This window comes from Mycteria americana, chromosome 5 (assembly GCF_035582795.1).
Source record: "Mycteria americana isolate JAX WOST 10 ecotype Jacksonville Zoo and Gardens chromosome 5, USCA_MyAme_1.0, whole genome shotgun sequence".
Lineage (NCBI taxonomy): Eukaryota > Metazoa > Chordata > Aves > Ciconiiformes > Ciconiidae > Mycteria > Mycteria americana.
Window position 1 is genome coordinate 27777311 of NC_134369.1, and position 15041 is coordinate 27792351.

The 15041-nt window shown below is 51.2% G+C and overlaps 1 protein-coding gene across 1 annotated transcript in view; it reads left to right on the forward strand.

Annotated features, from left to right (window-relative positions):
* The first annotated feature begins 668 nt into the window (after positions 1-668).
* HSD17B12 (hydroxysteroid 17-beta dehydrogenase 12) overlaps positions 669-15041 on the forward strand; it is a 95675-nt gene continuing 81302 nt past the window's right edge. Inside the window, 2 exon segments of the mRNA XM_075502530.1 lie at positions 669-936; positions 939-1112. Coding sequence (XP_075358645.1) covers positions 669-936; positions 939-1112 — 442 coding nt within the window.

A 15041-nucleotide genomic window follows, 5' to 3' on the forward strand; every position in this document is an offset into this window, starting at 1 on the left:
GGAAGAGCCACGGAGGGAGGGTGATTTCGGAGGTGTCTCCTACACTCCTCCCGAGTCCAGGGGCTCCCAACCCATCGTGTGTGGGAGCGAGGTCGTGCCTAACGGGCCGGTGAAGGGCAGCGGGGAAGAGCAAGCGCCGGCGTGGCGCAGCGAGCGGCCAGCTCAGGGCGGTATCTCCGGAGGCTTCCGCTGCCCCTGGATCCCGCCGGGGGAGGCAGAGCGAGGCCGGTCGGACAGGAAGGCGCTGCCAGCCCCACGGTGCGGGGGGGGTAACGGCAGTTGGGCTGTGACGCCCGGCCGCGCCTTCCCCGGGATGGACCCTCCCCGGTGCCAGGCTCCCTGGTTTGGGGGCGCACGCCTCCGCCCGCGGGGTCACTGCTCCTACGGCCCCTCCGCCCCGGCCGGGTCAGGCCAGGCCCCGGCCCCCCGCTGTAGCGATCGCAGCGCGGGGGCGCCCCGTGGGGGAGCGCGGCGGGGGGGGGGGGGGCAGGGGGGAACCGAGGGACGTATTCGGGTGCGAGGCGGAGCCTGAGCATTTTATGAATGGGCTCATATGACGTCAGTGGGGGCGGGAAGAGAGGCCCCGTCTTCCACCAATCCTGCGAGACCCCCGGGCGGCAGGGCCAATCGAAGCACGGCCGCCTGTTGACGGCCATCCTCGCCGGCCAATGGCGGTAAGAGAGCCGTGCCGACCACGTGGGGCGCAGGCCGCAAGTAGTACGGGGGCGTGTGGCCGCTCGCTCCCTGCCCCCTCCTTCGCGGCGCGGCAGCAGCGTGGCGGGGCCGCGCGGCCCGAGGGCGGGCGGGGCCGGCCGCGTTGCCGGGTTACCCGGTGGCTGAGCGGCCCCTCAGCCAATCGCGGCGGAGCGGGGGCGGGCGTCGTGACGGCTGCGGGTCGGCGGTGGCCGGGAGGGCTCAGTTCGGCCGCGGCCGCCTCCGCAGCATGGTGGCTGTCGCCGCGCTCCCGGCCGCCGGCCTCCTCTACTGGGTGGGCGCGCTGGGCGCCCTCTACGCGGCGGTGCTGGCCTCCTACCGCCTGCTGGCCGGCCTTCGCGTCTGGGTGCTGGGCAGCGGCGCCACCGCCGTGGGGCCGGCGCTGGGCGCCTGGGCAGGTGAGTGCGCGTCCCGGTCGGCCGCGCCGCCCCCGCGCCGCTCTCACCCGCCGGGGCCGGGGGAGCGCGGCGGCGGCCCGGCGGGGAGGGGGGCGGGGTGCGCTCCTTTCGGGGGGAGCGGGCGGCGGGCGGGGGAGCCGGGGCGGCCTGGCGGGGCGGCACCCCGCGGCCGGGCTGGCGGCAGCCAGGTTCCCCGGGCGGGCCGGCCTGGGGCAGCGGCTGAAGGGCCGGCGGGTGCTGCCGCTCCGCGGGGCGCGGTCCCGCGGAGCCGGGCTCAGGCTCCCCGCGGAAGGGCGCCGGTCAGAGCGGGTCCTGGGGGAAGCGCTGTTTGTTTGGGCTTGTGCGCGTCGGGCGGGCACGGCTTGGTTGAACTTCGGCTCGGGCGGCCGGGCACGCAGCGCGGCTCGGGGTCCGCGCTCCGCAGAGCGGTGCCTGCCCGAGGGCAGGCCGTGGGGAGCGGTGCCGGTGCCGGCGGCTGTTTCCAGCGCGGCCGGTCGGTGCGCGCCCGCCCCCTCCGTGCCGGCCTCGCACCTCATCGCTGACGTCACGTCAGCCCCGTCCCCCGCCGCCCCCGGAGGAGCGGGCTCTTCCCCCCGCCTGCCCGGCTGCCTGCGCGGGAGGCGGGAAGAACCGCGGGGATGCGGCTGCCTCGGGACGGAGCAGCCCCGTGCCCGGCCGCGGCAGCGTGGGGAGGAGCGGCGCTGTCCCGCCGCCTCGGGGGCCGGTGCGCGGCCCAACGGCGTCTGCTGCCAGCCGCTCGGAGCGCCAGGGCCGAAGGGCGAGGGAACAGGCGCGCTAAGAACGACTTCCCCACAGAGCGGCTGTGTGACACTTGTGCCAACCCCCCGTTCTCCTGCAGACCTCCTCTTGAATCCTGGGACGTGGCTGCCTGCAGCTCGGGGCCCTTCAGGAAAGGGCTGCAGCACGAGTGGCCGTCCCTGGTGAAAGGGGTGACAGTAGCCATGGCCAGGAGGAGTGGCCGCAGCACTTAACGGGCATCCCGGAAATACAGGAGCACTGTGGAAGTATAGCAGAGGTTATTACCGGGGGACTATCGGTGCTACGCTGTGCTAACTTCCATTCCTAGTCACAGGAGCCGTGCTGGGGAAAGACCATTTCTTCTGTCTTAGTCTGACACTGCTGCAGTGGCTTTTGAGTAACGATGAGGAGTTAGAAAGGGCTTCTCTGCCAGTGGAACAGATCAGGCCAAGAGAATTGTCAAATCCATTCCTGCTGAAGGCAGTGGGAAGAGAAAGTCCTGTGTCTGGCTGGGAATCGGTAAGGTGGGCCACAAAAATACTTGCAAACTGTAGGAGCTGTGAGTTTGAGATAATAGTTTAAAAGGCTGCAAAAGGTATTTCTTTCCCTGAAGGGGAGCAGGAGGGCATCAGGTGCTTAGACTCTGCAGCTGCTTCTAGGTAGCAGACCTGTAGGTACAGCAGCCCCACAACAAGCTGGCAGGTTGCAGGGCTAATGAATGTGGTTCCCCGTAACCTCTGCAAGAGCCAACAGAGAACTCGTATGTGAAGACATGGTTGGGTAATTGAACATCTGCTTGTGTGGGACACCAGTAAACCAGCAATGCTACTGGCAGCATACATAATCCCAGAGCATGTCATGGGGTCCTGCATGCTCAGGCTTGAAATACAGCAGCAGTGCTTTGGACAAGTTATAGCATTACGTACGGATGATTAAGGCCCATGTCTTCCTTCCAGTTAGAGAAATGGTATGCCTGTTAAAGATATGGTTGGCACAGGAGACCCAAAGCTTCTTTGACTTTCTAAGGTTGGTTTTGAATATATTACTACATTATCAGTTGCCTGCTGACCTGTGGTGCATCACAGAAGTCTTGGTGGTTACTTTAGCTTGTTCTGCGTTGTTTCAAACGTGGAAGTTTGCAGTGGTTGAGCCAAATGCCAGCTTATCAGCTGGAACCACAAACTGTAGAAAACAGATCTTTCCTCAGTCACATCCTCGAACATCCTGTGAACAGAGAGCTGGGATGTGAATATCATCTGTCGCTATTTCGTACAAGCGCAGGCAGCAGCAGGCCATTGTATGTGGCCAAGGGCTGCTCACAAGAATTATTCCTTCTCTTTGCCGTGATCATGATCTTCAAGGCATGGAGGAAGAGGAGCATTGGCAGTACAGCTAAATTCCCTGCGTTTATTACTCCCACCCTGAAGCAGGGACACTGCTGCAACGTCAAGGAGGATGGAGAAATAGGATGATGGTGCCTGCTGACTTGGACCTGAGCTGTCACTGTAGAAAGACACGTGGCCATCATCAGCTAGCTGTTGTACATCCTCTGTGTGCTGCTGATGCGGGCGAGATGCGGCTTTACTGGGGCAGCTGCTGTAGTCTCCAGCTGAAATAGGAGAGGTTTTCTCAGTCTGAATAAGCACTGGGGTGGTTTGCCCTGAAGTGCATTGTGGCATCAGCAATAGGCTGGGGAGGCTCTCTGGTTTCTTTCCTCCTGGAATGGAGGATGAAGGCACAGCTGCAGATATATTGGGTCACCTTGAGAATTAGCGAATTACGAAGTTATACTGTGGGAAGAACTGTGTTTCCTCCTTTCTTGGTCTTTTAAAAACCAATGGGTTTGATGCTAATTAGCTGCTGTGATTACTGTGACAATGCATTCTTTCTACTGCACAACTAGAAAGCAACTTTACAAAAACTAGAAAGCCCTTACAAGCCTTTTTGTAAGGGCTCTTTACTGCCTTTAACTCTTCTACACATCTGAAATTGAGTTGCAGATTCTTTCCTTGTTTTCTTAGTGGGTTTTTGGTTGCATATATGCAATTGCTTCTGTCTACGCTCTGTCTAATTTGCTGGTATTTAGAAAGAACAGACGTGAGGAGGAGGAACTATGTGAACCGGTAATGTACTCTGAGAAAATTAGGTTTGTACTACTTTAAATAGCAGCTGTTCTGACAAAAAGTTAATTTTTCTATGGTCATGCTTATGTATGAAGGTCTGTATGCAGCTTTTCTGGTATTTTCTCCCCATAACTCCCATCTTGCTTGGTTTTTGCTACTGTGCAGTGATGGAGGTTGGTTGGATGTTGTCTCGATGTGGGGTTTCTGGGTGCATCTTGAGAGAGAACACAAGGAAAATTCCTGGGTCAGCTGCTCTGTACCTTTAGTGTGCCTCATAAATTGGTAACAGAAGATGAGAATAACAGCCCCCTTGCTTGGAAAACAGTTTAGCTAAATAAACCACAGACTCGACAGGCGCAGAGTGCCAAGGAGTCATTCTGAAATCACCAAGAATACAGCAAAGATGTGGCTATTCCCCTGCCTTCCTCTAGACAGGCAGATCTGTTGGCAGCGCTGGTACTTGTGATCCATAATGGTATTTCCTTAGGTTGGATGAGAGTGTCCCATTGATGGTGGTGGCAGGCAGCCACCTTGCTTCTCTGCCATTGACAGTTGGGTGTATCCTGGAGTGCAGAGTGTCTGGAGCAGGGAGCCGTCTGCTGCTGTCATAGCTCCTGCTTGGAGAGTTGCCGTATCTCCTATTTTAGGAAGCCGCCTCTTTTTTTGGAAAAGTTGAAATCATTTTTCTGCCCCTTCCCTTCAGTAACTTGGTGAAATTAAGTCAAAATCCTATGGTAATTCAGACTGGGAGGGGCCTCAGGAGGCCTCTAGTCCAATCTCCTGCTCAGAGCAGGGTCAGCTGTGAGATCAGACCAGTTGGGTATATGCAAATAATCAACTTTGTGTATTCAAAATACACTGGCACTACAAGTCAGAGTGATCTGATGTTCTAAAACTTCTAACATCTTGGTCGTGTTGGATAATTAAACTTTTCTTTCTTTTTTCCTGGCTCAAAATTGCAAATATTTTAATGAGAAATAATTTTTTTTCCAGTTTGCTGTAACTGAAGTGATGTGTTAACTGGAAACAAAGTTTATTTTGACATTTAATTTGCCATATGACACTCAAAAGTCCTGTTTTCTTTCAAGGCTCACAGTGCCTTAGGAAAGGGTCCACTTCTTCCCCCAGTGCCTTTGATATAAGCATGGTTGAATAATTGCACATTTAGTGATTACAAAATGTCTGATAGTGATGATGCTTTCTCATGTGGTGAATACAGCTGTACAGTTGTATTGGGGCCAACAAATGTTTGTGAAGATGAGCTTGCCTTAATTAAGCTGCTTGGATTTTATTCACTAACATGAATAAAAATAACTCACAAAAATAACTAAACACAAAAATAACTAAATGTGGGCAATTTGCTCTAAGTTTCTTAAAAAATAATCTGTAAGAGGTCATTAATCAGGACGGTGCTCTCAACTGCCTCTAACTTTCTGTAATTTGGTTTTAGACAAAACCCCTTATTCAATCTTAAACTGTTCTTTTCCTGTGTAAATGTTTAACAATAAGTTCTTTCAGCAGCAGCAAAGCTGGGTGAGGTGCTCTGCCTGTTCCTTTTGGCTTCTTTTACTTAATATTTGACGATGCATAGTCCAGTATCTAAAAATAGCGATTTTTACCAGGGCCACTAAGGGAGGCATGAAAAATGTATGTAACTGGGTACACGAGCAGTGGAGTAGATACTTATTTGTGTCTTTACAGTCAGGTCTTTTCAAAACTAAGAATATGCGGGGTGATTCCCAAACTCTTATTGACTAGGAAGTTGGGGTAGTAACAAGCTCTAAATCAGACTTTAACAATAATCTTGTTAGATTAATAAGATGTGATGCTTATATGAAGAAGCGACAAGCTGGATTTTGTGCTTGTAAATGGTTTGAATTAGATTCCATCTATAAGATTATGCTTCCTGTGGTCCCTGGAAACAGCATCTTATAAAACAGACCCTGACCCTTATGAAGTTCTTAGGACAACCTTAATGAAATAAGTTGGATGATAAATTATTTTAATGACAATTTAAGAACTCCGTACAAAGGGCATTCACTTTAGTGCTGACCAGGTGGTAACTTGCTGATAATTTTGAGCAGCTTTCACAAGCAACATTGTTTTTCAAACTTCTCAGCATCAAGTGAAATAGTTGTTACCTGAAGGCTTTTTTGTTTTCTGCAAGTTTCAATCCCTGTTGCACAAATGAGTGCAATCTTGCTTTGCAGGTGTTTGGCAATGTGCAATGATAGTTGACAGACCATGTCACAAATCACTGTTGCAGATTAAAACAGCCAACCTAGTGCAATGTGTGCTGAGGGGCATAGTTAGTGGGGAAACGAAGGGAGTTTCAACCTCTCTTAGCACCGCTCCCTCTGCAGGATGTGAGAGGAGAGGCTCTGCGCAACTCACTGTTTTCCCTGCACCTGAGTGCTTGGCTGGTGTGTGCAGAGCTTTGGGGAGAGCTTTTGGTTATCTCTTGTTCTTTAGCAGAATCACTTCTTGTTCAGGGATTTATCATCTTCAGCACTTTGGATCTGTGGTGAGGGTTTTCTGGTTTTGTTTGTGTAGCGCCCAGAATTGAGAACACTTCTACCCTTGTATGAAATAAAGCGTGGCACTTGTCAACCCAAAAAGTAACATTAAGAACGTGTGAAAATATGCCACCTTGTTTATAACTCTTGATCGTGACAGCTCAAGTCAAACTTGCAGCCTGAAATTGGAGCATGTATTGTTTTCTTGTATGGCGATTTGCAAAGTGCTTCTGAAGGGTTACTGCACTGAAACGTGGCTCTGGGAACAATCTGGTGCAAGTGTCCTAATCCTGTCTGAACTTCCCAGAAGTGCTGTGCTCCAGTGTGTATGGCTTTTCCCATTTACCATGTAATGCTTCCCAGTATCCATCCTAAACTTTTTCTGGTAAAATAATTAGCTGTCTTCCTTTAGTCATCAATCCTGTTCATAGCTTGTAATTTAGAAGACTCCTGTCAGTGTCTCCCTCCAGCCTGCTCTTTGTTGGACTAAGCAAGCACTGCTCTTCCAGAGCATCCCAGGAGAGGTGGGATCTCTGACCCTGTTGCTCTAGGCTCAGAAGCTCGCACTGCATGGTACTTCAGTGGGCTGCAGCTCCTTTTGAGACCTTGCAGCTCTTAGTGAGTCAGGGAGGTTCTCTAGTATTTTTTATGTAGGCTACTGCTACTAACATATCCTAAAATCAGTTTTGCTTCCTGGACAGTATAAAGGAGTGAACCATACTCTACTCTGTTTTCTACAATTTTGCTGTCTTTCTGCTTCTTGATTGCTTCTTTTACTTGTTTTCCTTTGCACATGACATTACGGTTTAAAATGTCTGCTTAGCAGGATTGCTCAACACTTGTTGCATTAAGTGCTCCTTCTTGCACTCTCTGGTCAGAAGAGGAGAGGGAGAGCAAATGCTTAGAGCCCAGAAGTCCAGAGTCCCATCTCCGGTTCTGCTGCATCCCTGCTGATGGGCTTCAGCACTTCACTTCTGGATCGTGTCAGCACTTGTTGAGGCTAAATATGTACATGCAGGCACCACCAGCCTCAGCATCAACCAGACTCATAATCTCCAGCTCTAGAGTTTGATTGGGTGTGAACACTTCCATTCTCCAAACACAGGAAACATTCCTTTGTTTTTGAGAGATGCTTTTCATTTTTCAAGTGAAATTCTGGGTGGAAGTGTTCAGTAACACAGAGCTAATGTCACTGGGGAACTTGAATCAGAATATGAACAGCCTTTGCCATGTTTAACTGCAGGAACAGAGATGCATGTGAAGGAGAGTTAAATGCTGTAGTATGGTCTCTCCACCTCCAAAAAAAAAAACCCCACAACTAATGGTGAGTGGAGGACAGATGCTGTTTGCATTAAGGTGAAAGGAATACCCATCTCTGATAAGCAGAGAGAAATGCTTGAAAATTTATTAGCCCAAGGGATGAATAGCTGTGTTATTTTAAGCTAGCTTGGTCTCTCAACCTTCTGTGTATTTTAAAGTAGGAATACTTGTAATGGAAACTGGTTACTTAAAACTAGGGAATTTATGCAAGGATGTAATCTAGACTAGTATATTGCTCCAGAGTCTTTATATCACTTTTTTGGCCAGTGTACTTCCCTCCACTTTGGGAAGGTTACCTGTGAAGTGCCCTGGTGAAAGTGAGGAAAGACCTTGTGTCGGAGTAGGGAGCACAGAAGTGTCTCCAGCAAAGAAGTCCAACTGGAACTGTGCCGGGTGTTGGAGCCAGTTGGGTAAATGCACTCCTGTGTAAGTAACAAGTGAGCTAGCAGGAGGTCCTGAGGGTGGGAGGGCAGAGCTGAGAGTGGGGTTTGGGGAAAACTGCAGTAGTTTACCACTTGGGAATTATTTTTTGGTAGGTGGGTGAAACACTTTGTTGTTCTTGGTCTTATGAATATTTTCATTCCTAATTCACAGGGTTGGGATGACCATCTCTGCTACAGAAGGGATGATAGTAAGAAAATATCTTTCCTAATTATTCTAACAGAAATGCCAAATGCTGATTCTTTAGGCTTGTACATGAACACAAATGTGGGATAAACAGTGTAGCTAGTGGGTAAAGCATTTCATGTTGTGTTGGGCTTGATTGGTTTAATCACTACCTAATTAGATAGGGTTGCTGCTTGTAACTTCAGATGACTTCTGTTGCTCACTTATTGATAGGCTTTAGGAAACCTAGGTTCCTAAAGTAAAGCAAAACACTTTCCAGACTGAGTACATTGATATCTGAAAATGCTAGAATGAGGGCTATTTGACTTCCTTCCCCTGTAGTACATTTAATTGCAGAAAAGGATTCTACCTTAAATCTGCTATTTTTTGACTCCTGATTATTTACCTCAATGTAGTTTTTTTTTTCCAAATCTGTGCAGCTTCCCAGATTCCTGGAGTTGAAGTCTAGAGCAATACACCATCACCCACTGGGTGAGTCATTAGCAGAGCTGAAATCCAGATCCACAACATAAGCTTCTCCAGCTAACACTGGAAAAGAGCTATATGCAAAAATTCCTACTGAGCTTTTAATTTACTCCCCTGCCCTCAGCAACAGATGGTGACACCTAAAATCCTGGGGTTTGGTTGTAGGTTTTGAGAGAAACCTCTTGTGTAGCAGTTCTTAAAACTGGAGATGAGATGTCCAGAAGCTGAGCCTCAGGGAAAATGGTGCCTGTCCCTTTGTTTCTCATACTACTTTTCCCATTTTTATGTCACCTTCCCTGCTGCTTTCTCTCCTGAGGGGCTTCTCTTGTGGTTCTCTCATGACTCAGTTGCTTGTCCCAAAGAGGGTGGGAGACAGCCCTGTGGCTCAGGTTGAGGCATGGTCTGTGTATGTGCAGTACTTACTGCCTAGCTGATTGTACAGGATTTGGTTTTGGTTGCTTGGGTGTTTTTCTTCTGTTTTTTTTTCTACCTCCTTCCTATTTTTTCCTCTTAAGTAATCATGAGCCACCATGTCCTAGGAGGGTGTATTACATCAGTCATGTCAGTACCCGAGGGACAGCTGCGCTTCCACTTCTTGTGAGGCTCTATACTTACTGGACAAGGAAGAGCAGGGGTGAGGAGCTCAGCTCTAGGGGTGTTAATCACAAAGACTTTCCAGAGGATTTTCATGTACGTTAGAAGACTACCACTGAAGCAGAAAGGGAGAAAAGCTGTAGTGAGAGAAGGGGAATGGGAGGTGTGGGATAAGCTCAGTGGGGCAAAGGTTTTTGTTGTTAAGGGGGAGAAAATCTTTTGCAGAGACTAAAGAGTCTGGTCTCCTTCCAAAGTCTCCAGTCCCTACTTTTAGATGCAGAGGTGTGCAAGGGTGTGTGTAGGTATGGAAAGCAGAAGGCAGAGAACTGTGTGACTGCTGCTACCCAACCAACAATTGCTTATGCTTGCATGCTGCTTTTCTCCATGCTCTACTTCACCACTGGATCCTTGTTGCAGCAAGGATCCTTGTCCAGCCAACCTGCTCCTCCAAAACTCTTCTTCCCCTTGTATCTCTTCTGAAGCCTCTGGTTGACCTGTTTCCCATGGGCTTCGGCCCCTCTGCTTCCTTCCCCAGGAATCTTATCCTGCCAGCAAAGGCATTTGATCTCATTATTCACTAATAGTTTTCACTTTTTTTTTTAAGAGGTGTATATGCCCAGTATTCCTGGTGTCTGAGTCCCATCTGCCACAGGAGCTTTCCATCTCCGGAGTGTGACTGAGTAGAGGTGATTCAGCACAACTCATGAGTCAGATCTCTTAACAGAAGGGAGAAGAAGCAACCAACCAGGAGAAGAGTAGGGCAGTAAAGGATCGCTGCACTGCTGGAAGAAGCTGCTACCCTGTCAGCAGTTGAACAAGGGATTAGAGTTAGGGTTTCCTGGTGTTTGTTCCTGCCCTCAGATGTTCTGCATGTCCAACCCAGTGTTTGTTGGCCATGGCAGAAAGGGTTGTGTGTTCTGATCAACTTACAGTTGTGCTTAAAGGCAAGTTACCTATCCTAATACAAATTCTTTACCTCGGTCTCCTTCTCCCCGTAGCCCCAGTTCTGTCTTCAGATCTATGCCAAAACTTTTGGTGCTCTGCAGCTTTGTGTTGGTTCCTAGATTCAGATCTAAGATCCTCCATTTGGTGGACTGGTTCTTCAGCTTTGCTATTTTTTGCCAATTCTAGTCATGGTCTGGGTGTTCGCTCCAACCTCCAGGGCCTGGTTCATGTTCCTTTGCACTGGAATCAGTTTACTGCCTCTCTCAAATGATGTAAGTTTATAAATGAGATGTTGTCAGGCACAAGAAGACTGAGTGTGTGGCTTTACATCATGGCTTTCTGATCTAATTGTTTGGTGTGGGGACAGAAGAAGGTAGATGGAGAGCTCTTCTGCTGTTCTCCTTGCGGTGGCACTGGTGTTTGTCTTGTTCTGCAGTGATATGGTTAAGGAGTCTGCCCTGCAGAAGATTGATCAGTTTTGGCTATTTATGCTCCTTAGACTGCTTTGCTGTGGGTCAAATGAGTTCCAGTGCTGGTGCAACAGGAGGGAAACTTGGCAGTATCATGAAACTGTATGCTGAGGATACAGTTGAGCCCAGTGGTCAGCTTGAGTTGCTCCAAGACCAGACCGCTGCCAAAAGAATTGCTTTTGCTCTAGTCACTGGCTGTGAGCTCTCACTGCTTCCCTTATGTTGCATGTAGTCGATGCGTGGTGGTGTGAGTGAGGTCTGCTCGCTAGCGTGGCTGACAACTAACTGCAAGAAAGACCAGCTGTGGGGTTAGCTGGATCAGCTTGCTGATTTGCCTGAAAAGCAATTGGTGAACAGATGCTGGGGAAACAGGTAGGAGTGGATGGTTGGGTGACATCCTGCAGCTATTTTGGCTTAAACTGAGCCTAAAACTGCAGGAGGATCCTGTTGTCACTTCTGTTGCTTGGCCCCAACTTGACAGGCCATTCCAAAGTCTTGTTTTGCTTGGTTCTGTGTGGGTCAAGGTGGGTGGCATGTACGTGGTCCTCTTGTGGGTATGCTGAGAGGCTTGTTTGTGAGTTGCAGAGTACAGTTTTGGAGATCCTTGCTAACAACTTCTAACAAGCTCCTTTCCTTTTCAAAGACTAGGATAATCATCTTGTATTGATTTGCTAGTTATGGAATTAAGAAAACTTTAAGTCACTCCTTACACAGTAGTTTTAGTACTCTGTTCTTATCCTTAGGGACAGACAAGTTGTATTTAGCTATATTTAAAACTCTAATTCTGGGAACTAAAATCTTGATGTTTTACAGTGTTTGAAAATGTGAGGGGGGTGGGAAATCTGTTCATCCGGAAGTCATTTTGACTAAACTTTCTTGGCTTACAAAGAAAGAGGTAGATTTTCAAGCTGCCAGCTATGCAGAATTGTGGTAGGATCTCATCCCAGCTGGATTCCTCACTTGTACGCTGTTGCTGGTTGTAGTTAAAATCGAAGTGTAGAAGTTCTGATATGAAACATTGCCTTGCCAACATATGAAAATAATGCATTTGTTCAGAGAAATGTTAGTGTGACGTACCAGTATAGACTAGCTTGTTTCAGTCACTGTTAGTAAGCTTTGGATTGAAACCATGTCTGTTATAAACTAACCTAGAATTTGTCTCCTTGCAGCTTTGCTTTTTTTTGCCTCTCAAACTTACTTTCAGCACAAATTCTGTACAAATAGAGGAAGTAGATCTGCGTAAGAATATATTTTATAAGTGGATATTGTTTTAAAATAGCCTTTTCTGTAGAAGTTGATTTATTTTCATTTTTAAAGGCTTACTTTTGGGGGGATTAAGTAGTAGGGCATGCATCTAAGCAAAGGGATGCTGATCATAACTTTTAATGCTCAGTCCTGTCCTGCATATAGTCTTACTAGTGGTGGATTTGCTGTACTCTGAAGTTTTGCCCTTATTCCTAAATCATGGAGCAGTCATGTGGGTGTTTTGTTTTTGTTTTTTCTTAAGGTGTCTTGGTAACTTTGGTAACTTGGCAAGCTACTTCCACAGTGGCAATTTTTAGTGTGAATGATGTTCCTAAATTCAGTAGTGCATTAGTTTGTGGGAGGGGTGGGCTGCTCTGCCTCTAACAGTGAGTGACCTGACCAGACTGTGCTGTTCCCCAGTTGGCCCGTATTCAGAGTGCTGATGTCCATGTACATGTCCTGTTGCTTTTGGGACAGCAGTATTTTGGTGAGGTGGCACTGGCTGTCTGACCATGCTGTAGGAAAGGTCTGTGGGACCTGAAGGAGAGCAGCAGAAAGCAGAATTTCTGGAACAGTTCCCACTGGCAGTGGGGGAGCTCTGTGTTGTTTTGAGGGGGTCTCTTGAGAAAGAGGCTAGCAGGACCTGGGGATAATGAAGCTGTTTTGGCAGGCTGGTTCTGAACAGTGGACTAAAGGCACCAAGATCCAGTCTATGCTGAGGTGGTAAGAGCAACCTCCTTTGCTCTTCCCAAGTGTCTGACTTCTAAAGGAGTGTTTTCTCTTGGACCAGAAAGAGAAGTCCAATAGCAGGCCCCCAGTCCCACTCAGAGATGAGTGGGGGGAACGCTACTGGAAACCTTTTCTGTTGTTTGTTGGAAGTGAAAGCTGTAACCTTCCACTTGTCTAGTGGAAGCTGTAAACCTTTCTAAATCAAAAAGTCCTTGAGAAGTAGGGATAGGAGAGCTGCAAGGATGGGATGTGAAAAAGGGGGGAGAGCAGCAAATAGAAAAAGAGGGATGGGGCAGGAGGTTCATAATGTTAAACAGTGAGCCAGAGGGGTGCAACCTATTGTGGGTGCTGCTTTCCAGAGCATCCAGGCAGTTGGTGGATGCTCTTCTCCCTTTATGGCATTACATCTCTGGACAGAGGGTGTTGCTGGAAAATCTTGAGCTTCCTTTTTTTTGAGCTGTGGCTGGTCAGCTTGCTTGGGATGAGCTGAAGAGTCCTGTCACCACTTACTTGAGTGGAGGACCCTAAATGAAAAGGGCATTGGGGAGATTGCAATGAAGACCTTGGAAGGAGGTTGTGGTGGAGCTTGATGGGGGGTGCTGCATTTTTGGTCTAAATGCCCAAGGCTGAAGTCTCAGCCTTGCCAGGAACAGGGTACGTGTTGAGGACGTGGTGAATAGTGCTGTGCCTGTGCCAGTGCTCCCTGATGGAGCCAGGGCTCAGCAGGACCTGAAATTCATGGGGAGTGAGGGCTAGCCCGGGGGTCCTCCCCTCTGCTGGGGGTGCATGCCCTGCTGCCTGGGGTATGGGACAGGGAGCACATAGGGCTGTTGGCATCAAGTCAAGGGTGAATGCTCTGCTGTATCCTCTGTGAGAGCCAACTGGGGAGACTCATGGGGCAGGGCGGCGAAGTGCAGGAAACTCTCTCAGTTGTGTGACTTTTTCTGTCTGCTGCTGCAGCTGAGCATGACGTGGGCTGGGCTGGGAAGAAAGTGCTAGTAGCCCTGAGCTGGTCCTGCTGGAAGCCAGGCTCTCTGGAAGTGCCAGCCGCTGGCCTGGAGCGGGGCTCCAGCACCTCGATAATGCGCATTTTAAGTGTCCGAGTATCGCTCCCATTGCGTGCCACGGCACGGGCATACTGGGACGAATGCGTAAGGATACAAGGCGCTCCTCGCGCCTGCTGACCCCCGGGCCTCACGTGGGACTTGCCTGCTGAATGCTGCTTCCCTCCGGCCGCCTCCGCCCCTCTCCTCGCGGAGCGGCGCCGCCGGGCACGCCTGCTTCCCTCCGGCCGCCGCCGGGGGACAGCGCAGAGCCCCACGGGCTGGGGCGGAGGCATCACGCGTGGGCGCGGGGAAATGGCCGCACGGCGGGGCCGCGGGCCGCCGGGCCCTGTCCGCCTCCGTCCCCTTCCCGCCCCGTCGCGGCGCCGCAGCGCCCCCTGCCGGCCCCGCCCGGCGGCCGTGGCGGGCCGGGGGGGGGAGGCACGGGCGTTCGGAGCCGGTGCCGCCGCGCCGCTCGCTGGGAGCCGGCCTCGCTCCCCGCTGGCTCCGGGGGGCGGCGGGGGGAACCCGCCCCGCTCCCGGGGGATCCGCTCCCCGCGGGCGCCCTGGGTGAAGGGCGCTCTCGCCCCCGCGAAGGGTTAACGCCGCCTCACCTCATCCGCGCCGGGAGGGAGGGAAGGAGGGAGGAGGAGGAGTGCCGTCACTGCGGCGGCTCCCGCGCCCGTTACCTAACCGGTGACATAACGCGCTCCCTCCGCTCCGCTTACGAAACGCCCGGGGCCAGCGCTGGGGCAGGTCCGCAGACCCTGCAGGGAGGCGGCGGGGCCCTCCCGAGCCCGGCCGGAGTGCGGCCGGCTTCCCCCTCCCGGATTCCCGTTATTCCCGGGCGCGGGATGCCCTCGCCCCCGGCCCACCCGCCCCGAGGGGCTGCGGGCCGCCCCGTTGGTCAGCCGGGCGGAGGAGGAGTACTCCTCCCGACGTTTCTGTAGCGGTTTGCAGCCGGCCGCCCGGGTTGTGAATGGACGGCGCCCGCCGCTGTGAATCGGCAGGGGCGCCATTCATCCCCGGGGCCCTGCGGCCGCGGCACTCGTCAGCCCGAGCCGTGCCTGGACGTGGCCGCGCCGCGGAGGGG